At 43.9% G+C, this 24876-nt stretch overlaps 1 protein-coding gene and 1 long non-coding RNA gene across 6 annotated transcripts in view; one reads left to right on the top strand and one right to left on the bottom strand.

Annotated features, from left to right (window-relative positions):
* Nucleotides 1-24876, top strand: part of LOC147031921 (long-chain-fatty-acid--CoA ligase 4-like) — a 117115-nt gene that overhangs the window by 83643 nt on the left and 8596 nt on the right. For all 5 annotated transcript variants that reach the window (XM_085869136.1, XM_085869133.1, XM_085869137.1 and 2 more), the window contains 6 exons: nt 8456-8606; nt 8728-8851; nt 11581-11652; nt 11773-11912; nt 12037-12209; nt 17120-17194. In XM_085869136.1, coding sequence (XP_085725262.1) covers nt 8456-8606; nt 8728-8851; nt 11581-11652; nt 11773-11912; nt 12037-12209; nt 17120-17194 — 735 coding nt within the window. The remainder of the gene's footprint in view (nt 1-8455; nt 8607-8727; nt 8852-11580; nt 11653-11772; nt 11913-12036; nt 12210-17119; nt 17195-24876) is intronic.
* Nucleotides 20004-24876, bottom strand: part of LOC147031918 (uncharacterized) — a 95609-nt gene continuing 90736 nt past the window's right edge. The window contains exon 4 of the long non-coding RNA XR_015054946.1: nt 20004-20213. This is a non-coding gene — a long non-coding RNA (uncharacterized LOC147031918). The remainder of the gene's footprint in view (nt 20214-24876) is intronic.

Here is a 24876-nt window from a genome sequence, read left to right as displayed (position 1 = left end):
GCTCATTAAGGGAGTCTACGGGGGGCGGGGGGCAGGGGTTGATTCCCCCCCAATAGGTATTTGCTCTCTTCTCTGAAACTAAACACACAATTTTGATGAAACTTGACCACAACCTTCATTATCCATGATATACCAAAGTATATTGACCGCATCAAAATCTTCACTCATTAAGGGGTTCTACGGGGGGTAAGGTTTGACCCCCCCCCCCAAAATAGGTATTTGTTCTCTTCTCCAAAACTACACACACAATTTCGCTGAAACTTGACCACAACCTTCATCAACCGTGATGTACCAAAGTTTGTTTATGGCATTTAAAAAAAATCAGTCTATGGAGGTCTTCGGGGGGGGGGGTTGAGTGACTTGCTCCTGATCCAGGTGAGCTTTAGGATGTGTGGTCCTATTTTTAAAGAGCTTACAACATAGGCATCCCTTGAGGTATGTGACTCGAACTACAGCTGCAATCCTGTTTACCCGCTCTGGAACTGGATCTCTCCGAGGGGGTCACAAACTGCCCAGAGACACCCAGAGTGCCAAAGAATGTGCGAACCGGAAAAACGAACTCTCATCCAGCAGCCAGACCCGTCGCCAAGCCCAACCCCACAGTCCGAACCCTAAAACCTGGCTCAGGCCAAGAGACCCTTGCGCCCATCCCACCCGAGCTGCAATGCTTATAAACTCCCAGATGCCAGTGTTTCATGCCTCTATTTAATTTTGGCACATGTTTTCCAACCGAAATGGGATGAGCCCCATAATCTCTCAACCTGAGTCAAATCCCAAAATTCAAACCACAGAATCAAACCCAGAAGCAACTCTGACTACCAAAAAAGTTCCCATCTGCCCAACCCGCACACTCCTTGGCACTCCAGGCTCAAAACACAACACAACCACCTGTGGGAACTTATCACAACCGCCTATTGTTTATCACTTCATGAAATTTGGAAGAGAGTTAGGAGAGAGAGGAAGGAGGGGTGGGGGTGTGTCGACACATGAAGGAATGGGATGGATGGATGGAAAGTGGATTCACAGCAAGTTCCACAGTTCAGAAACACACGATACTCCAATCTCAGAGTGAACATGAGGTGTATGGAATGAATGATGAATGAGTTCCGACCTGCTGTTCCTTTATCTGCCATTGCATTCCCTGTAGCATCTACAATGAGCTAGGGTTTTGGAAACAACTCTCCGAATTACTTCTAAGGTGCTCCACCAGGGGTGCATCTCCAGGCAGTGCAGCTCAGCATGACCGCTCTGTGGTGAAGGTTACATTTAAAACTTGTCAGATTTAACTAAGACAATGGAACACACGTTTATATACTGTATGTACTTCATTTACATTATCACCTAACATTGTATTGAATGTCTATTTTCAAAAACGATGAGTGTGATCAAAATCTATTAAATATACACCGCCGTCTACTGCCTCACCATGGCTTACAAACATCGGTTTGGTCCAACCATCCATTCCTTCCCTCCTTTCCATCCATCCCTTCCCTCAATCCATCGATGAGTTCCAGGCTTGGCACCGCACAACACCGTGGGGTGCAACACAGGCAGATGGTCGATCCATGTATTTTTTTATTATGCTTATCAGTGGATGCAAAGTGACAGTGCAGATACTTTTGCCGTGTATCACCATGGCTTGCAAACTAACATCCAAGCAGCTTGTAGAGCACTCGCCAAGTGGCTGAAGCACTCAAATAAGCACTCCAATGAAATGATTAAGGAATTGCAGGCTTGACAAGCCATTAGCGATCGCTGATCGGTCATATTAAACACCTTCCGGAGACACCAGGTATGTCAAACAATGCCCAAATTGGACAAATGAATAGTTTTTTTTTATTTCAAAATCTTATTTATTTTTATTTTTAGCAGTCGGAACTGCTGCTGGGGTCAATTTCCCCAGTTTCACTTTTGAAATTTGGCTCAGGTTAAGAGATTCTAGAGGTTAATGCATTTGCAGAAATTGAATAAAGCCACGAACACTGCTGTCTCCAGGCATTTATAAGCATTGCGATGTATCTCGTGATTCGAAGATATGATGATCAGGCATTCGATGATATGAGTATGGAAAATGGGGGGGGGGATATTTATTGTTTAGAGACCGTTGTGGCTTGTTCCAAGTCGAGGCATTGTTGAGCAGGCCAAATTTTTTTTTGAAAATTAAGACTCCAGCGAGGTGACCAAGGATGATGCCTTGATGAAGGATAATTAAATAAGGCCATTAATTGTCTTCAAAATGGGTGTTTAAATTAACCCAAACATCCAATTTTCATTCACGCACTCTCTTGGGGTTCCCTTAGTATGCATTCAAAGTTTCAGGCTGCTGGGTTTCATGGTTTTGGAGTAATGTAGGTGATGCACACATTTATTAGTGTGGATTTGCACACAAAATCTTGGCTTGTGGAAGATTGAGGAGATGGAGGGCAAAAGAAGCACACTGACAGTGAGGCAGAGGTGCAGCAGTTCAACACAACGGTCAAGAAAATTTGTCTTAACTCGACAAATTTACAATTATTAGAGGGATAACAAGCGAAAGAAGTGTGTCAGTATGAGGCTATCTCATTGCGCTTGGGACCTCCCAGCTCGGACACTCTCAGCCTCTTGCTTGATCTGCCGTTGCGCTGTCTGGTGCAGCTCGTACTGGCTTCAGCACAACTGGTCCTGGCTTAAGCGCAGCCTCCAACAGTGGTCTCGCTTTCCTCAGCACGAACAGACAGGCAGGTTGTCTCTGGGTCCCCACCACATTTCAACAGCCACGATCCATCTGGTGTTCTACCTTTTAAGCAGCAGCCGCTGTGATTCAGGGGATCAGAGTTCATGGGAGGTGGAGTTCCTGGGAGCAAAGGTCGTGGCTTGCCCTTTGACGCACAACAACACCTTCTGAATGGTGTGCTCACCAGCCAATGACTCCTTTTGCTGTCAATCATCCTTGAGTTTGTGTCCCACCCCAATTTGTCTGCTTTCTTTATGGGTTTTCCTGCCCAGTGTGTTAAAGGCTATGTCTTTGTTCTCTCCTTTGTCTGAATTGTGGTTGGCTGTGATGCTGTTTCAGAATGTGGTTGTGTGTGATGCTGCAATGAGAGGTTATTAAATGAAAGAAAAGGAATTTATGAATAACTAGTTGTGCCTGATATATAGTTGCAGAATGTTAAGTGGTAATTTGGTGAAGAGAGGGAACCAAATTGTATTATGTGGTGCATGAAATGGCAACCATTGTATACGAGCCATGAATATAAGAGGATTTAAAGGAGGAATAGAGGTGGAGGAGGAGGAACTACTACTACTACTACTGTAGCCCACACAATGCATATACCCCATTTCCCTAAGACAGCAGGTGGGGGACTGTCGGCACATATACTAACGATATAACTGATGAAGGGAACTCCTATGCGTCATGGATGTTCACCTGGGGGCCGGTTCCATGACAATCACAATATTCCATCCATTGGGACCATACTCCGTTCAGAGCGTCAGTGCTGCCGAAGCGGTTGTTGTTGCACACAATCCTGGACGGGTCGCCACTCCACCGCAGGATATTCAAATGGCTCGGTCATCCCAGAAAGCTGCCACTCATTTCGCCAACCTCAGAAGGATGACAGGCCGAGTTAACCCCAACTGTTATTAAATCAACGGCCAGGCGGGATTTGAACTTGGGACCTTCGAATCCCAAACCCACTACCCTAACCAGTAAGCCAACACCAGGCATACCACAATATTAAATTTTTTTTTTTTTGTCACAGCAATTTGAAATCTGAAGATAATTTAAACCATCCCCCTTCCCAGTTGAACCCTAAATTTTGCTACAAACTACAGTGGGATGTCATTTTTAATGAACGGACAAAAATTTATTCCAAAGTTTGGTGATTAACATTCTTCATATTTATGGTCAGAAATGTAATTTAATTTAAATGGGCATTTACATATTTTCAGCACATTTATAATCATAGCAAAGAGAAAGGAGATGGAGGGCAGAATAACAACCATCTGTATGGGGTGGGGGAGGAGAGATTTGCATTTGTATCCTGACTATAATTCATGGATTGGTGTTTGTGTGTGAGTGTTTGCTTGACACGCTGCTCCTACATTTTTGAGCCGATTTACACCCAGACTTGCTACAGAGGAATTAGCATGAACCCAATCAATGTGTAGGGATGTTTTTTTTTAGCTTCGCCAGTGGTCTTTGGGAGGTGAGGGGGGGGGGGGGATGCCAATTCTCTATGTAAATGTGTATCGTGTAGCGCCACCTCCAGATCGGAGAAGGTATTACAAGCCTCCACCATTTACAGTACAGTATTCCTGTCCCCACGTTTTCCATTGCAGTGAGGTCTTTTTAATTGTAAGCAGTAGGTATGTTTTTGCTTCATGCACGTAACCCAGGTTATTTATTTTGCCTATACATCGCCCAAATAAAGCTATATGTCAGAAGAACGTGTTGCATGCTTGGATCAAGGTCACCCGTAGGGTGGGTATTCTGCGAGTCTGAATAATGTAGCAGCTTCATTGTCGGCAACTAACAAGAAATGGAATGGAAAAAGTAAGGATAAAACAATAATTAGCTGCTTTTTCAACGAGCATGACAATGGCTACACTGCGATTGTGCAGGTAAATATTGTCGCCTCGACGGGTCTTCTTACGCTGACCTGTTGACGGTAGGGTTTATAATTTTATTCTCCACAGGACAGGCCGAATCGCACTAGGGACCCGAGTGGAATTCGTCCCTCCTGCGTCCCTGTCAGAATTGCGAATTCCACCTGTCTTTTAAAATTGAGTAGTCGTACCAGTTTTAACCTCCCCCAAGGATTTACCCAAAACCACAACAAAATGGTTTCTCTCTTGCGAGGTTTGCAAAGGTCAGACCACCACACGAAACGTGCTTCTAAAGAATAACAGGTTTATTTCCAAAAAAAAAAAAGGCACAAGATTATGACGACTGAACATCCTGAGAGTATCCCAAGACAGAGACAGACGCACGGACGCAAATGTAAGCAAATAAATAAAATGCAGATGCACATTAAAATGAAAGCATTGAAGACGGAGAAGTAAAATCTCATTGCTACGAGCACACAATCGCACATTCACAATGGTGTGGCGATTGAGGTGAGGTATTTGTAAAGGATACTGGTAATGGATATCGTAATGGCTCCAACATCACCAGGATCGGTGAACAAGCGAAATGTCCAGTCGGGTGAGAACAGAGAGGCGGAATGGCAAGAGCTTGTTTGTAGGGTGGCTAGTGAGTACAGTGGGCCACACGTGGTAAGTGGAGAAGGGTGAAGACTAGACAAGGAGTGCTCATACACAGCCATTCGACAATCCACAAGATCAAAGCACATGTCAGGTCTTTTATTCCTTCCCCCATGGCCATGCCCGTACCTCCGATTGTCCTTTCCTCACACAGATGAACTGGCCAGTGAGGGGTATATTGTCACCACCAGGGTGATGCCACTTGTACACGGTGTTGTCCTCTGGTACCGCCTGTACCAATGATGTGATGCCTTCCAGTTTTCCATTGGCGACGTGACCTCTGTGGTCATTGTGATGCCGGCATTGCATTGGACACTTATTAACCAAGAGATTGGGCCGTGAGGAGGCGGCGGGGAGTTTATCAGCCCACACAGGATACAAACGCATCAAAATATCCCCTTTCTTCTTACCTCGCTTGGTGTACAAAGAATAAAACAGAAGTGATAAATGCTTTCCCACCTAAACCTTGGCAACACTGATCTTCACAGCAGACGTAATAACAAGACAACTTCACTCGAAAGAATTCCTGTTACAGAAGAATGTTCTGAGCTACTTGAGCACACAGTCTACCGACTTATCTAATCCATACTCCCTCCATCCATCCGTCAATACATTGGGACCATACTCTGTTGTGCAGAGCGTTAGTGCTGCCTAAACAGTCTCCTTGGCTATCGGGCACAATCCTGGATGGGTCACCATTCTGCCACAGTATAAGCTGCATGCTGGCACTCATTTTGCCGTCCTCGGAAGGATGACAGGCCGAATTAACCCCACCTGGTATTAATTCAACAGCCGATTGGGATTTCAACTCAGGATCCTAGGATCCCAAGCCCACCACCCTAACCATTAAGCCAACACCAGGCATGTACTCCCTCCAAATTCACAATATGTTGTAATCTTCATATGAGCATCAGAAAAATTGAGCAGTCTCTGACCTTGTGGGACAATCTATTTATTACGTAAACTATACTGAACAAAAATATAAACGCACCAAGCGCAAAAATATAAACGCACCAAGCAATTGTTACTATTTTACCTCGAACTCATTAATACTAAATCTTCACAACAATTTGGTTATAGAATCCATGACAATTGAGCATTAAATTTCAAAGAGTTCTTTGAGAATTCTGGCGACAGTCTTTGCGCTACAACAGCCGACACAACCGAGGTGTCACTGTCAGAGTTCACACAGTCAGTAGCGGGTGTGTCCACCGTTGGCGTCGCGCAGAGCGGTGCATCTCCGGCGCATGGACATCACCAGATTATCGATGGTGGCCTGAGGGATGTTTTCCCATTCCTCCTGGAGAGCCACACGGAGCTGGCGGACGTTCTCTGGGACTGCGTAACGTTGTCGTATGCGTCGATCAAGAACGTCCCAAAGGTGCTCGAAGGGCGACATGTCGGGAGAATATGGAGGCCAGTCGAGGACATCAATGTCCTCCTCACCGAGGAAGTCCATGCAGATCCTGGCAACATGGGGGCGAGCATTGTCGTGCTGAAACGTCACATGGTGAAGGCGCACAAACGGCACGACGATGGGTCTGAGTATCTCGTCCCTGTACCGCTGCCCGTTCAAGTTGCCTTCAAAGAAATGAAGCCGAGTGCGCTCTCCATGGCATATGCCTGCCCACATTATAACAGTGGCACCACCGTGTGACACCCGACGAAGGACATTGGCATCAGTGTAGCGCTCCCCAGCCCGACGCCAGACGCGGAGTCCGCCATCAGCCCGATACAGCTGGAACCGCGACTCATCGGTGAACAGCACTCTCCTCCATCGTGCGAGGGTCCAGCGCAAGTGAACATTGGCCCAGTTCAGTCGGGTCTGACGCCGGACTGCAGTGAGGTCGAGTCCCCGGTGTGGTCGGCGGGCTCGGAGGTTGGCCTCCCTCAAGCGGTTACGCACCGTCTGGGCTGAAATGCGCCTGTTATGCAGCCCGACAGTCTCATCGGCAGTCCTCGTGGCCGGTCGGAGTCGATCCCGGAGATGTTGCAGCCTCATGTGACGATCCTGACCGGCGGTGGTCACACGTGGTCGCCGGGAATGTGGGCGGTTCACGGTGCTTCCAGTCTCTCTGAGGCGCGTTCTCAGGCGGCTAATGGTGGAGTGGTGGACATTGAAGTGTGCTGCAACGGCCCGTACTGACGTCCCAGCATTCAGCATGCCAATGGCGCGCTCCCTCAAGATTTGTGACATCTGTGGCATGTTGACATTTGGCACCAGTCCACATTTTGGGGAGGCCTTTTATAGGGCAAGCTATAGGGAGTGTTTGTGTCCTGGTCACGCTCACTGACCATCACTCTGTCAAGCCCCATGGTGCTCATGGGAAGGATTACTCAACATGTGAGTCCACACACTCAGAGTGGTCAATTTCAATGGGAACATCTGTCTTGAGCAAAACAAAGGAACCATTGCTCAAACATATCGGTTTGACCATTTTCCCATAATGGCAATCTTGACTTAGATATTTAGGTTGGTGCGTTTATATTTTTGTTCAGTATATATATATGACAAATTTATACCAACACTCTTCTCCCACCCCTCCCCCCACTTCCCCTTCTTCGTTTTATCTCTAGACCTCTACGTTCCTCTCAGATACTTTATCCTTTTTGTTTTTTTTTCTCGGCCCCATCCTTATTTTTTTTTATTTTCCTCTTCTCAATTGGCCTACTTTTAACCCCAAGCTTGCACTTGTGATTGACTCAAAATGATTATTTCTCGAAGTTACTGTTTTTAGATTGATTTTACACCAATACAGTAACTGGTATAACACCACGGAAATATAATGTAAGAACAGTTGAGTGGGGTGTAAGCCTTATGGAGTGGCAAGGCCTTTCCAAGAGGAAAAGTTCTAACCATTGCTATGAAATGAAATTGATGAATCGAAATTTTTATTTTTTGCATTTATTATTAAAGATTCATAACGATGCTGGGGTTTTTTCTTGGTGAACATTTTTGATAAAATTGTAAGCTAAACCAGTGACATAGGCAGCTCATAAGCTGAGATGGAGTTCTCATGGGAAACCTTTGGTTTGTGACCTGGGATCAAGGAATAGTCTTGTCTCTATCATTTTAAGTGTTGAAGAATAACTGTTTGTTGTGTTGACATTTGCATGACAAATTGCATTTTGGACAATTGTTTTACGGAAAAGTGTTTTGTAGAAATTGTATCGCGTTCTTATTGAATTGCCGATGGGTATATACACACAGGAAGTGAAACAACCAAGCCTCCTGCTTCATCTGACCTGGCTGTGATTATGTACACAAGTGGTTCCACTGGGGTCCCAAAGGGAGTACGAATCACACATGCCAATCTCGTGGCAGCAATATCTGGCATGTACTTTAGAATCTCAGATGTTGGGTGAGTAATGCTTTGCTTGTTGATTGCATGCAATGAGCATGTTGTCAGTGTTGCATATTAATTTTATTTTAAAATATAACATCTCGAGTGTATTATTAAATGGTCACCATGTTTGTGTTAGGCCTGAGGACACTTACATTGGGTATCTGCCCTTGGCGCATGTTCTTGAGTTGTGCGCTGAGATGTTCGTGCTCAGCCGTGGTTGCCGCATTGGTTACTCCTCGGCACAGACACTTACGGACCAGGTACGTTGCTCAGACCGTGTCTGTGTGTCTCTGTGTTTTGTTTTCTTTTAATACAACCATGGGTGCCGTTAGCTAATTGTATTAACAGGAAATGACTTAGCTCTCATCCACAGATATTTCTCATATTCCTATATTTCCGTGAGTCCAATTTGCATTAAGAAACACAATTATGCTTCACCACTTTTAAATTACCACTCTTTCGCTTTAATGCTGAAAATTGTGCTTAGAAGACTTTTTGAATCACAAATTTCATGCAAGCAACGGCAGGTTCAAAGTGCCCTTCGAGCAGAACCGAGTCATTAAGCACACACACACGGCGTGTGTGCAAAATGCCTCATTATCATTCATACATAATTTCAAAAGTCTCGTGTTGTTGAAAGTTTTCTGATTTGAGGGAGTTGGATCAGTACTTGGAGGCAATTATGGAGAGAAAGCTTAAATGGCTAGGAAGAGTAGGCATGTGGAATATGATTGGTGTCGTGCTGGTGCTTTATTTCTTACTCCCCTTCCACTCCCCTCCTACCCCATCACCACCCCTTTTTCTTATTCCTTGCTTTGTTTTTCCTTCATTCCTTCCCCCATCCTTCCCATAGGTGGGGGTGAGGGGTGCGGTTACATTTTTTTGCATTCGAAGGACGTCACACTTGCACAGTATGAGGTCCTTCTTTGTATGCATTATTGAAGTGTCTTGACCTTATTTAGGCTTGGAGGGGGTCATTTTGATCCCCCCCTCCCCTAAATATATCAGAGATGGAACATCTGATTGACACAGTTTGGTGTGCAGACAGAAAATCTTCCGAACAATATGCCTATCATTGAATTGGTGATAAAATGTCTAGTTTAAAAAAATTATCTACTTCAAAGAAAAAAAAAAGTCATGAAACTATTTGGCAATTTGTGGGGGTTACGAAGAAATCACTGTTTCTATAGGAAGGAGGTCATTCTGACCCTCCTACCCCTGCCTGAGTAGAGTTAAAGCCCAGAACAAAAAAAAAATCAAACCATGAATGCTCATCTCGCCAAAAACTGCCATTTGTTTCATGTACTTTCCCTTGTCACTTAGCATTCCACGTATTCCATTACCATGCACTGTATGGATTGAAATTCATCATTCATAAGCTGGCTGACAAAAACATACCTTGACGTCACACATATGACAACAAGGGATAGTATATTTACTGAGGAAACTGAGCACAGCTCATCACCCATCTAACACCATCCCTACCGCGAAACATGGTGGTGGTAGCATCATGCTCTGGGGATGCTTTTCAGCGGCAGGGACTGGGAGACTTGCAAGGGTAAGTAGAGGGAACAATGAATGGAGCCAAATACAGGCAAATCTTTGAGAACCTGCTTCAGAGTGCAAAAGACCTTCGACTGCGGTGAAGATTTACGTTCCAACAGAACAATGACCCCAAGCAGAGAGCCAAAGTAACACTGGAATAGCTTCAGAACAAGAACGTGAAAGTCCTTGAGTTACCCCAGTCAACGCCCAGACTTGAATCCCATTGAGAATCTGTGGAAAGACTTGAAGATTGTTGTTCACTGATACTCTCCTTCCAAATCAACATAACTTGAGCAAATCTGCAAGGATGAATGAGAGAAACTCCCCAAATCCAGATGTGCATAGCTGACAGATTCCCAAGAAGACTCGAAGCTGTAATCGCTGCCAAAGTTGCTTCTTCAAAGTATTGACTCGGGAGGGAGGGGGGGTTGAATAATTATTGATGCAAGACATTTCAGCTTTTCATTTTTAATTGATTTGTAAAAAACTCGAAAAACATGTTTTCACTTTGTCATTATGGGGTATTTTGTGTCGATCGGTCACAAAAAATTTAAATTTTATCCATTTTAAATTCAGGCTGTCACACAACAATGTGAAAAAGTGTCAAGGGGTGTGAATATTTTCTGAAGGCACTGTAACCTGCTTGCTGTCTGAAGCATTATGTCCTCAGTGGTGCTGTTCTCTCTAATGTTGCTGTTCATTTTAACAAAAGGTATCGTACCTCATTAACTGCACTTTTGGTCAGGCTTGGAAACAGAAAATGGGCAAACAGTCCTCCCTTTGTCATGCAATTGCAGAGTCGTGTGGCCCAATTTAGCTCTACTTCAGTCATGCACACAGAATTAATATAAGAATATGATGATGACCTTGTAACTCTTCATTATGCATGCCATTTATCCCAACATGTCGGATTTTGGTTTTGCTAGTCCTGAAATGTGGCCTTATGTTGCAATCTCTATTAGTTTTATAAGCCTGGCGTTGGCTTAGTTGTTAGGGTGGCGGCTTGGGATCCTAGAGCCCTGAGTTCAAGCCCCGTTGGCCACTGAATTAAAAAAATACACCAGGAGGTTGACTCAGCCTGTCATCCTTCCGTGGTCGGCAAAATGAGCACTGGTAAGGGGGACACTGCATCAGCGGCATCGCCGCGTCCCAACCAATGATGCAACCAGCAGCCACAGGCTGCACTCGATAGAGAGATTAGTTTTCTATACACATGTTTGTGAGACAATATGATTTCATGCCCTCTCTGTAGGAAAACGTGCCTAAGACTGAAACTCATACATGGCACCAGAATGAAGTTTATGCAATCTTAAAAAAAAGAACTGATCGAATAACAAATATTGACTTTGTAAGTGGAGGGGAGGAAAAAACAAACAAACAAACAAAAAAAGGATACCAGTAATTGCTTTGCTCACTTCCTCATGAAATTTGTTTTGTTTTACAGTCCACTCGGATCAAGAAGGGTAGCCAAGGTGATGTGACAGTCTTGAAGCCAACATTGATGGCGGCCGTACCTGTAAGAATCACGATCTCAATGAATCGCAGCCAATTTGCACCTTCGGTTATTAGCCTTGCTTTTCAATCTGATGTAAGCAAGGTCACGTCCAAAAACTAAAATGCTTATGGATGTGTGTAGGAAATAATGGAGCGAATCTACAAGGGTGTCATGGCGAAGGTTCGAGATTTGAACCTGTTACGTCGTGCATTATTCCTGCTTGCATATCAGTACAAGCTGGGCCAATTTGAACGTGGATTTGGCACACCACTTTGTGATAGGTGATGTGCATTGCTTTATTTACCCTTCCTCCTTTCTGTACGACTACGTACTTGTTTCTGCACATGTGCCCTTCTGCAGACTCTTCCTCCTTCCTCATTTATTTCTCTCCATATCCTGACCTAGGCTGGTGTTTCGGCATTTACGCTCCTTGTTAGGAGGCCGGGTACGTTTGATGTTTTCTGGAGCAGCTCCTCTTTCTGCATCCACGCAGCGTTTTATGAACATCTGCTTCTGCTGTCCTGTTGGACAGGGCTATGGGCTGACTGAAACCTGTGCTGCAGCAACCATTGCTCACGGTAAACATCGCCACAGGTTAACTTGCACCAAGTCATTGGCACGAAATCTGGATTCTTGATTCAATGTAATTTTGATGTGGACCATGATTTCGAATTGGAATCCAATCAATTTAAATAAGCGCATGTTTTGCTATTATTTTTAATTTGAACTCATTACCTTTGCATTCTGCGAAAGGTTATGTTTTGGTCGGCGTGTATTTATTTATTTATTTATTTATTTGTAATATTGTGATTCATATAACTCAAAAAGTATTAAACCGAATTGCATGAAATTTGGTGGGATGATTGGCTATTAGCCAGGAAGCATTCGATTAGATTTTGGGATCGTTCGGGTCAAAGGTCAAGGTCACAAAAAGGTCAAAATCGTCTTTTTACGATAACATGGTCAATTTTTATTCAATTTGCATGCAACGCCAAAATGTTCAGAATTCAATGCCTCATCTTGTGATATGCAATATGACACAATGACGCCCATACTCTTGTTACCGGTTAGGGGTCAAAGATCAGGGGGGTCACGCCCTTGAAAAATATGCAGTTTTCGGCATAACTCAGTCAATTCTTATTCGATTTGCATGAAACCAGCATCAAACGAGATTACCTTCTCTTGTTGAAACGTTGTATTCACCGAGCTTGCGAGTGAAGACTCGCCAAAACGATGTGAGTTGATTGTTGTTTAGTCCGTAGCCCCCGAAAGTCGGGGGGGGGGGTCATGACATTATAGATATGTGGTTTGTGTCATAAGACCATTCATATGAAACCAGTTCCCCACACTCATACCAAGAACAAAAGAAAGTAGTGGCGGCGAAGGTATGCGCTCTATGAGTGCCCGTTCTAGTTTCTTTACTGTATAGAATGTGGCAATTACAGTAATGCCTGTGTCCATTTGCTTGCTTTATACATTGTTGTACCTACAAATTTGGCTTAAGTTGACTGCTTTCAGGAACTCATTTTGATTATGGATGTAGAAACAAGAAATCCAACACAATTAAATGAAGTAAAGAAAGATTTGTTCACCTCACTAAACAAGAGCCGCGTCATTCCACCAGTCAATTAAGGTTTTGTCTTCACCAGAAGAAGAACAACAACAACGCGGAGTTCTCTTAGAGCCAGCATTCGCTGCGCGAGATGCGGCTAAAAAAGGATATTCTCTTGGGCTTGTACTTTAGCTCAATGATGGTGAAGTCTGACATCAATCTTTGCGAGAAGATGGTGATTGATAGACATATCAGAGGAGCTAAGCAAAGATGGAGGCCAGTCAATGGGTGAGGAGACAATGGATCCCCCCACCCCCACACCACCACCACCTCATATTTTTCAAGCAGAACAGAAGTTTGCAGAATATTTTGGTTATAGCACCATCAAATCCCTTTGCTGACGACTCCACCCTCTGCTGTACCATCTGCCATCCCTCGGATCGTGAAGCAGCATCCTCTTCACTCTCTGCACATCTGGATAAAATCACAGGCTGGTCCGTCCAACACATGGAACTTGTCTTTCAATCCTGACAAATCTCACACTGGCTATGGGTCTCTCCGTAAGGACAGACTGGAATCCCCCCCCCTCCCACAATCTACTTTATCAACAATCCTCTTGAAGAAGTCCTTCCATTCAAGCTTTTGGGGGCTTTCCAAGCTGGCCTTCGAAGCCAGTCGCCGATTGGGCATCATCTGTCTTGCAAAGTCCTTCATGATGTGGAAACCAAGGCATTCAGGATCATTGGTATCTCCCATGATGAGGCTGAGTCTTTGGGTCTCTCAGCACAGTTAGGTCAGTAGTCTTTCTATCTTCTGCCATCTCTTCTCTGGCCTCCCCCACCTCCCGCTCTATCTGCGATCTATTCCTCCCCCCCCCCATATTTCCGCAGGTGCTAAAGGTCTGCCAGCAACCCCCTTCTAGTAAAACTACAAAAATGAAGAATCACTGCTCACCTTCATTCTTTCATTCCTCTTTTTTTTCCCACCTTTGCAGCAAACTCCCACACTCTCTTCAATCCCACTCTTCCCTCCAGGTCTTCAAAACAGCTGTTCACCGCCATCTCTTATCTTCTCCCATCCAAAACCATGATCTCTTCTACCCCTGTTAATTCACCCCAAACCCACCTCCTTCAAATTCCCTATTTTCCTTTCTGAAAGTCCCTGTAGTGTCCATCTTGTGTACCCTGTCCCATCCCTCTCCCTTCCACAGATCTCCTAATGTCTCTATTCCCCACTCTTTTGTGCTTCCCTCCCCTGCCCCTCTTGTCTCCTGCTCCCCTTGTTATACGTTCTCTATGTTGGCTCTTATACGAGCTTCGACATTGTACTGTATGTATAATTAAAAAAAAATTATCCTCTAACCTCCCACTAGTAATGTTTAAGTGAACCGTTAGTTGCTGTATCACCTACCCTTTCATCAAGACAAACACTTCGATCTCAGGACCCAAAAGCAGTATTTATCATGGAGCACTTTGACCCCACCTTTGCAAATATGATTTACGGAACCACGTGCACTCAGCAAGAAGATTTACATTTATGGAAAAACTGGGCGATCACATCCGTGTGAACTCTTGTGCGATGTACGAACCAACAGCAAAGGCCTCTCCAAGCTGGTTGCCCCACACTGCAATCTAACCAGACACCCATTAAGGCACATGGCAGTTTCCGGTATCTTTCTCCATCTTAGCATCACGGACACTTACAAGCACAATGAGCAAAGCCTTATCTTCGGATCAGCATGTGGGCTCCCTGTGGGATTAACGAGCACTTTTTATTCATCAGACCTCCCATCTTACAACTTTTAAATTTATTTCCTCCTTTTTTTTTCTTCCTCCTTTGTCTCTCCTGTTCCCTTTTTAGGTCATCTCTTCGAGCATGACCTAATAATATGGGTGTCGATGTCCTTCGATCCATCCGTTCACAATGAAGTTGAAGCGGAAGATCTGGTCATTAGTGATCCTGATAGAGGTCGATGAGACGTACACGATGGTATGACTTTCAAGGTCACCGAAGGTCAAGGTCACGAGGCCTTTGAAGTTGCGAAAATGACAATTTTCAAATTCTATCTCCTCCGCCATTTCTCAAGCGATCTTGAATTTGATTGTAGCAAATGAATCTATGGGACAATATCTAAATTTTTGTCGGGCCGGATTTTCGATATTCGCTTTCGTTTTCGTGTCATGTGACTTCAAAGCTGGCAAAAAATGCGAAAATGACGATTTTCATGCGAAAATGACGATTTTCAAATTCTATCTCCTCCTACATTTCTCAAGCGATCTTGAATTTGATTGTGGCATATGAATCTATGGGACAATATCTAAATTTTGTCAGGCCGGATTTTCAATATTCGCTTTCGTTTTCGCGTCACGTGACTTCAAAGTTTGCAAAAACTGCCCTACCTTCAGGAGGCTATATATTTTCTCGCAGAGATGACCGTCACCCCCACATGGGATTAATTTTTCTTCCTCCTTTTTATCTTTCCTTCTTATAAGAACTGCTTTTTATTTTTGTCATTTTCATTTGTATCACTTTTAAAGTTGCTTTAATTTATTTATCCAACGTCCTCCTTTTGCTTCTTGTTTGTTTCCCTATTATTTTCACCTTTTCCCAGTCCCTTGACTTTTAACCCCTGCAACCTGACCCATCCCCCCAAAACGAGTTATTCCCACCACACGTACTTCCTGACCCCTGACCTTACTCTGGCACACCCATCTCTGCTTCATCCCCACCCTATATCAATGCTTGCTCCTATCCCAGTTCCCTCTTTTTTTTTTTTCTTTTTTTTTTTTACTCCAATGAAGGGTTAATGCCTGAAACATCAGCTTGTCCTTGCTTCCCATAGCGGTTTGCATCGCTCTATCAATGTCCTGTTGATTTCATCCATTTTTCTACTTGGCACCAATGCAAGAGATGGACACATGCCTTCATAACCAAGAATAGTTCTTTATCCAACTTTGCTGGTTTGGGAATGGGGGAATATGAGAGGTGGTTTCGAGCAGTCGTGCTTGTAAAGAAGGGTTGTGCTGGTGCGGTAAAAAAATTGACGATGTTTGTGAATGGAACAGTGGCTCCTTTTGCAACATTTTTAGCTCACCTGGATATTAGTCCGATGAGCTGATGCGGTCGAGCAGTGTCCGCAGGTGAGTCAGTCAGTCACCACTTCAGTCATTAACGCTTGAACCAAACAACCGATTTTGATGAAACTTGGCCACAAGCTTCATGTCTGATGCTTAATGAAGGTGTACCGACCGCATTAAAATCTGCGCTCATTGGGGAAGTCTACGAGGGCGGGGTTTGACCCCCAAAATAGGTATTTTCTCTCTCTCCCTCTCCCTCTCTCCTCTGAAACGACAAACATGATTTCAACCACAACCTTCATCACCTGTGATGTAACAAAGTTTGTTCATTGCATTAAAAATATAAAATCAGGGTCTCATTGGGTCTGTGGGGGGTTTGAGTGACTGTTGCTCCTGATGCTGGTGAGCTTCAGGACATGCGGTCTTATTTTTTTATTATTTCCAATCACAGGCAAAGTACTTGTGAAATACAACTCATCAGTCTATCTTCATTAATGAGTGTATTTACTATTGTAAAAATCAGGTTGTTAGGTTGGGTCGGTGGGGGGCGGGGGGGGGGTGGATAGATGTATGGATGGAGGGTGGATGGGTATTTGGTTCTTTAATGCGTTTAAAGCTGTCATGTCGGTTTACACCATTAGTCATTCTCATGTCCACATGCACATTTAGAAAAATAAATGAAAGACTGCTTCTCCTCTTTCTCACATTTTCCAATTTCTTTTCTATTGTTTCTGGCCATTCCTTACAACTTTTAAAACTTAATTGTAAATATGGGTTTAGACAAAACCCAGACTTATTTGCCTTTAGTTTAACATGTAAAGACACGTTGGTGAAATTATATTTTCTCATTCCCCTCCAGCGCTGGATTTTTCCACGGGACACGTCGGAGCACCACTGCCTTGCAGCGAGATATCACTGCGCAACTGGATGGATGGTTTGTACTTGCTTGTATTGCTTTCTGTTGAGTTAATCAGACGAATAGTGAACTTGCACGAGCCTAGACTATGGATACAAAAAAAAAAAACTTGGTGTACAGGCATAGTTCACTTTTATCCTGGTTGCGCCGATTGGACCACGATGGAGTTTTGCCACCATTCTAGACCATGAGCAACATTTGTAATAGGTGGCTTAAAAACGAATTTCATTCCGAGAAAGGGGTGCTACGAAAACTTTTCAGAGATGATAGTCACTTTTATGGTGGATTCTTATGCAAAATGTTCTCCAGGAGATCTCCCACCAATGATGCTCTGTGGGCCTTCAAAGTTGGCTGCCCATTTATTGATTGATTTATTTTATGTCTTCTTAAATTTTTAAAGCAGAAAGTAATTGCATGCATCTTTTGGGAGTAACTTTTTACAAACCTACTGCTGATTTTGATTAATATTTGAAAGACAATGTCGCTGCTGTCATCTTATGCTTCATAAATATTTTACATGAGAACACCTGTCCCTGCCTTTTGGTCTGTCACTTTTTAGTTGTTGTTCTTCTTCTTCTTCTTCTTCTTCTTGTTCTTCTTGTTCTTCTTGTTCTTCTTGTTCTTCTTGTTCTTCTTGTTCTTCTTGTTCTTCTTGTTCTTCTTGTTCTTCTTGTTCTTCTTGTTCTTCTTGTTATTCTTGTTATTCTTGTTATTCTTGTTATTCTTGTTATTCTTGTTGTTGTTATTCTTCTTCTTCTTCTTCTTCTTCTTCTTCTTCTTCTTCCTGTTCTTCTCTCATTTTGCCAACCTCGGAAGGGTGATGGGCTGAGTTTTCCTTTTCACTTCTTTAATCTCATTCACCCTGGTTTCCCACTTTCTCATGTTTACACGATCTCTGATTCCACCTCGTGATGTGCTATTGCACCTATTCTCCTTTCCTCCCCTTGCTTTTTATACTATCCATCATCCTATAGTGTCTGTCCTGCCTTGTAGTCATGATATTTTATAATGCAGTTTGTTTGCATTCCTCATCATGTACTTGTCGTTCTTCCGTATGCGCAGGAGACAAGCCATTGTGGTGTGCTTTCTTCCTTCAAATGTTTTTTTTTTTATGTTCCATGTATAATGGGGATGGTTTAGTCTTTTTGCCTTGTCGTGATCAAGTTTGTCTGTGAATTCATCTATCCCTTGTTATAATGTCGCTTTTATCTGCATGTTAATTAGTACTCTTTAATCATATTACAATATACTATTTTGCAGCTATTTTTCTTTTGTCGATGCTAGAATGTTTATGTTTGATTGAATATACTACTAAATTAAAAATGGCACCTTTTTGGCATTTTTGCCATTTTCATGAGCTCATATCTCTGAGACGACACATTTAAGAGCTTTGAAACTCAGGGAACTCTAAGTTAACAAAACCTAGTTTCCAAATCAGAATACTTTGGTTGCCCATGCTTTATTGAAAGAGTTAAAATTGAAATGGCAATTTATCCAAGAAATTAGGATCTTCCTCGTGTTTGAGAGATCAGTTTTATCAATAATAAAAGTACGCAAATCCGAATACACTATGAACTTCGAGGGGATGCAGTATCGACGACATACAATCTGTAATGAAGACCATTTAATTATTGTAATTAGGTACATGAGAATTACGATCATGTTTCAACAACAAAAAGGTTGTCATTTGAAGTGTATAACCAGCAACACCAACTAACAACCTTTTTCCTTCTCAATGGCCTTGCAAACAAAGGTCCTCGAGATGGGTGCTCGTGGTTGTCGTTTGAATCAGACTAATAAATGATCTACTCGAGCCAGTCAACCAATGGGCATGCTGGTTGATGTCATGTGAGGGACGGTTTTGTGCCAACGTTCTGAGGCGAAGGATCATTTGAGAACCGGGACCTTTTAAGGTGAGGTCTTTGTCGGGCCCGAGCGGAGGACACGGAGAGTGAGGAGCATGAGCTGCCTTCCCCCATCAGAACTTTCCAGAGGGTCGCTAGGTTCTTTGGAGCACACTTTCCCCCCACCCCGGTAGAGAGTGGTACCGGTCCCGGGAGTCTGGGGACACACCAACACAGAATTCGCCTGGGCCAGCCGGAGACCCGACTTGTGGAACGGCATGTGTGGGAGAAAGTGCAGCCTGCTTCTCCCATCTGATCGAGGCGAAGATGTCTCATTTGGCTCACCCAAGTCTGAACCAAGATTTTTATTTATTTTTTTCCACCCAGGATCTTCTTGCCCTTTTTACCCTTTGAGAGATTCTGTGTCTTTAAGAATAGGTTAAGTAGATTAGCCTGACAATTCTCATCATTCTAAGCTGATTTATTTCCTCTTAATTTTCCTCCACTTGTTTTATGTTCTCTTCCCTAGTTTCTTTTTATGCATTGTCATAAACTGAATTACTGATTATTCCTATCGGTTCTTGGGTTCGTCCACTTTGTGAGCAAGTAAATTGCCAGCGGGCACACGTGAGTTAGGTTCTCGGCATGCAACTAAGTTGAAAAGATTGATGTGTTCTCGAGCCACCGTTTGGTGCTTTGTAATTTTGGCCTGCGCTCTGTGGCGTCTTGGGAGCTTATCTCTGGCAGTCTCACGTCACTCATTGGGGGGGGGGACCAAGGTCATTATAATATCTTAATGTGTGGATGCAATCTGCTAAGATAGCACACTAATTCAACACACTAATTTGATGAGTTAATCATGTCTGTCTTGCATCATTGGGCCGACACCCTTCAGAATGACTTCTTAATTATCTTTAAGAGAACTTCCAGATAACTCCCTGATAAACAAACAAATAAAAACCATGAAACTGGAATTTGTCGATTACGAGTATATTAAATTTCGGCCTGCAAATCAAAATTGCTTAATTGACGATCACATTCCCCTCATGCTTGGTAAGTCCACCTTGTGGTGCTTTTTGACTAATTTGGTGAACATCTCGACAAGCTTCCTCATCCAGAGCTTTTCCTGGTTAGTCATGATCCTCATTTGAATCCCGTTTTGGCAAGATATGCTGCAAGCTTCTTCTGATGTGCTGTGAAAAAAAAAATCTGAATTATTCATCCAACATATCTCTTAAACATATTTTTATTCAGCTACATTGAGAAAAATGCGTCTGTTGTGAATTTTCATTAAACATAGAAGGTAAACTGTGCATATTTTAAAAATATTAACATTCTGAGTTTTAAGGAGCTAAATTTGAGCTGATTGACACACTTCATTGCCCTCTATACAGATTACAAGTTCTGAAAGTGGAGGACAATACTGTTACGAATTTGGAAGTCTTGTGCACACAGACAGACAGCCGTCCCCGTAGCTTAGTTATTTCGCGAAGTATGTGTTCATAGTTAGGGCCCCTTACCTGTGTTTAACGGGAATTACATGTGAGCGCTGCGGAGATTTGTTTACAACAACATGCTGACACCTCGCTTCCTCACACCGACGCCATTGTCTACATGCGTTCGACCACGTATGGGAGCGGAGATTTCCATCGCTTCAGATCGAGACTCCGCCCAGGAAGGCAGGGGCGTGCCCCTTGTCCAATCAGGCCACAGAGTTCGACTTTCCCACGACACACCGGCCAATGGGGGTTGTGATGGCCACAGAAGGCGTTTTTTCCCACGACACGCCAGCCAATGAGAGTTGAGATGGCCATAGAAGGTGGTTTTCCCACGACACGCAGGCCAATGGGGGTTGTGATGGCCACAGAAGGCGTTTTTCCCACGACACGCCGGCCAATGACAGTTGAGATGGCCACAGAAAGCGGTTTTCCCATGACACGCAGGCCAATGAGAGTTGAGAGTGCCTGAGACGGCGATGTGCTCACCCTAGAGGAGAAAGGAATATAAGAAACTCCAGGCTGGGTAGTGAGGGTGGAAAAAGGATCAAGGTGGTGGTGGTCGTCGTAGTGGTAAAAGGGTTGTGGTCATCGTCGTGGTGATCATCATCATCGTGTTGCGGGTTCGAGTCCCGCCGTGCTGGATCATCGTTGCCTCTGATCTTCGCCTTGGTCAATTGGTGCGTGGCCGGTTGGAGAGCGCGGTGCCTGGTGCTTGGAGCGGCATCGTGTTGCGGGTTCGAGTTCCGCCAAGCCGGATCGTCGAAGACCACACGAGGTGGACAGGTCCAAGCAGAGGCTCTGGTCTCTAGCTCACCTGTCCTCGAGCTGGAGGCCTTCAATAAAGACCACTGGGGTCCGTGTGTGTGTATGTGTCTGTGTGTCTGTGTGTCTGTGTGTCTGTGTCGGCCCGTTTTTAAGTCGCAACTGGATTAGTGCTTTTGCTTGTACATTGACTGCATTTCTTATAGTCGGATAACTCTGCTCTTTGTGTGTTCCCTTTCCCCCCATCTTTTTTACGGGTACGTACTAGTTTTAAATAAATCCCGTTAAATGTTTCAGCTCGTTTTTGTGTTTCTTTCATTGGTTTAGCACGGTGCTTGTTGAGAAATATCGAGGGTAAATTGTGCATTTGGACCGACGGATCTCGGTAACCATCCGCTCGGGTTACACGCAGTTCGAGCACGCAACTGGCTCGTTCCGCTCGAGCTCTGCCGAGGGTGAATTCCCCCGGTAGTTTGGACGACGTGGGTATTTAGGTAAATTGAAATTGGCAATCGACCCTATCCCATGCGGTCGACCTATTGGCGATCTTCGGTCCGATAAGGGACCCGTCGGCTCCGGAGTTATCCGGGATGACGACCTATAAATTCCAGGTGTTCGGTGGAGCTGACTACTGCTCCACCTAGCGGTCGTGCTCGCAGCCGATACCCGGCCCACAACAATACAACGTGCACTGGGTGGGATCCTTTGTTATTCAAACTTTTCCTACCTTTAATATCTACAGCTCACAGACTGGATAGATCTCTGGTTTCTTCAACAGAAACCTTGTGTATTGAAGGAAACACATTTTATGATGACACTTTTCAGATCCAAAACAGTCACTTCACTCTTGTGTGTTCCACAATGTTTCATCCTTCAATTTGGCAGCTTCCGTCAGACGACCTGAAATAGGAACAAAGACGTTTGAAATTTGATGGTGATAAAGCCATCTGGCATCTCAATGTGGAGTTCTATGAAATTTGATGCTGATGTGGAGGGATGGAGGAAAGAAGATTCAGTGTAAAGAAGGGTATTGCAGATTTGTCTGCAGTGATTGTTTCTACTTGAACGAGTGGGTCTCGCTTTGAACCTTGTCACCGTTGTTCATAGTGGGATTTCCTCTTGCAAAGGATGCATAATTGTGGGAGTAAATGTGACTGTGATCAGTGAAGAACTGGATCTAGGTTTCTTCTTGGGTGAGAAAGATCCTTCAGACAGCATGCCCAGCTGACACAACCTCCCTCCCTTGCTACCATGTAACGTTTCTGACTGTCCAGCAGTCTTTTCTTGTCTGTGAATTATAAGTTTGGTGATGGCCATCACCAGCTGGTAGATCCGAAAAATCCATGGCAGCATATTTTCCATGCTGAGTTTTGGCAATATCCTCTACTTCCTCTGTCCAAATATATTTGAGCACGTACAAATATATTGTTTCAGCTCTCACCAACAAGTTGACACACATACATAGAGGCAGCATTTATTGAAAAGTCGAGTGTGTGTTGACATCATAGTGGCTCCTGATTGGTCGGGTGCCACACTGCTGCATCGCAGGACCGATTCACTGTCGCCAGATGAGCTGACATGATCAGGAATGAGTGCTTATTACAATCAACAATTACTCAACCTTGGGCATTGATCGTGTGAATAACATTTATATATATATATATATATATATATATATATATATATATATATATATATATATATATATATATATATATATATATATATATATCTGCATGTGTTTGGAGCTGTACAAGTAGCCCCTCCTTTGATGGAACGAAACTGAACAATCGTTCAGGCCTGTTCACAGCTTGTTCTAAATATAATTGGGATAGACGAAAGAGCAATGATCATCTCAGTACAAATTGAACTATTGGATTTGCTCTATGAAATAACTGTGGCAGTGCACAACAATTACCACAAATTTAAAAGAAAATAACAATGTTGATTTGATGTCATAAATGTTGTCACGGGGGTGGCGAGTCCAGGTTAACCCTCCCCCCCTCCCCGGACCCAAATTGTGGTGACGGGCGGTGAACACCACTAGCCCCCGGATGGCCGAGCAGTTCCTTATGAATAAGAGGCAAACACGTTGATCCTCGGAGATTATCACACGTGCTCGAAGGGCATGGGGCGCATTGGTGGAGGGGCGGAGGAGCGCAGCACAAGGGGGGTTTATACTCGAACCCCACGACAAATACATGGATACAGCTTCTTCAAAATGAACACATTTAATGAAAATAAAATAAATATTTACAAAGGACAACTACAAAGGTAATGATAATTATATGAAATAAATAAATCCTAAAGTCGAGGCGTCTCTTCACACACTCAAATACAGCGAACGGGGAAACAAAATTAAAAGGAAACCATTCCTTTCCAGTATTCTTGTACTTAGCTTGGACCAGAGTTTGTGTTTATGGAGCTTGGAATGGGGGCGCTTCCACCAGCACGTGCAGACGCGTACAACAAAATGGCGCTTCTGTCGTAGCATGACAAACGCACGCCAGGCAATCCACAAGTAAAGTGACACTCCACACCAAAGCTCAGAAACCCAGTGCAACAGCTTCGTGTGCCGATCGTCCTCACTGACCCAACCAAGAGCCAAAGGCCAGTGTCTTGCTTCATCACGTGAGCCAAATCTCCTCAACACGAATACAAAGGTCGTGTCGTCCTCTTCAGGGTGCACGCACCCTCCGCTCTCGCCTCTCCAAAATCTCCAACCCCCTTCCTCTTTGATCACAGCTCTCCAAAATGCGCCAGCCAACATTCCTCTTGATCATGCTTATATATCCTCCACCTCCGGGGCGTGAGCTGCTCGCATGAAACCCGGGAAGGCGGGGCTTCTGCCCGCTCGGCTACCTTCTGACGTCACGCCCATCAATCATCAGCCTCAGGGGCGTGACCGCTTCTTGTCACCCTTTGAAGGTGGGCCTTTCTGCCCGCTTGTAATGGTTTTAGGGACATCTTCCCCACCTTTATTGCCGATATTGAAATATAAAAACAGGGAAAAAAAATCGCAGAGGGGTGATTACATACTGGGGAAGCTTATTCTTAAACCCTAGCTAACTAACACGACACCACCCCCTCGTGTGGTGACACATAACACTTAAGCTCACAGGTTCCCTACTTCATTACATCAAGATGCCTCCTACACGTCCATGGACCAAGCAACTCCACACAATGCTATATTCCCCCACAACCGGAACAATATTTTAACAACTTGGCTGCAGTATCATTGGTAGGAAGAGTTGAGATGTTTTTATTTTTAATGAAAAATTTATTGTTTTACATGCTAATTGTGATTTTTCTTTAGTCTTACTTGATCATTGACCTATCATGTCTCATATATGAATACAGTATGAAAAACCATGTGTTGCTCATGGGAGGCCAAAAGTATTGTTATGTATTTGCTGTTTTTGGATTTCTCTTGTGGAAAGAATGGATAAATGTGGATTTGGACACCAAATTACGTTATTCTTCCCATTGAATACATCGCTAATCTAGGATGTTAGGGAGAGCACATACCTCCGCTAAGCTGAACTGTTTGTTTCCTATTCCACCGATGGGCCGGATCTGCATCCGGACCTTTACC

This window comes from Eptatretus burgeri, chromosome 2 (assembly GCF_056783735.1).
Source record: "Eptatretus burgeri isolate ZD-2024b chromosome 2, Ebu_testis_v1, whole genome shotgun sequence".
NCBI classification, from domain to species: Eukaryota; Metazoa; Chordata; class Myxini; order Myxiniformes; family Myxinidae; genus Eptatretus; species Eptatretus burgeri.
Note: the sequence above shows the minus strand (reverse complement) of the source record. Positions and strands in the feature narration are given on the sequence as shown.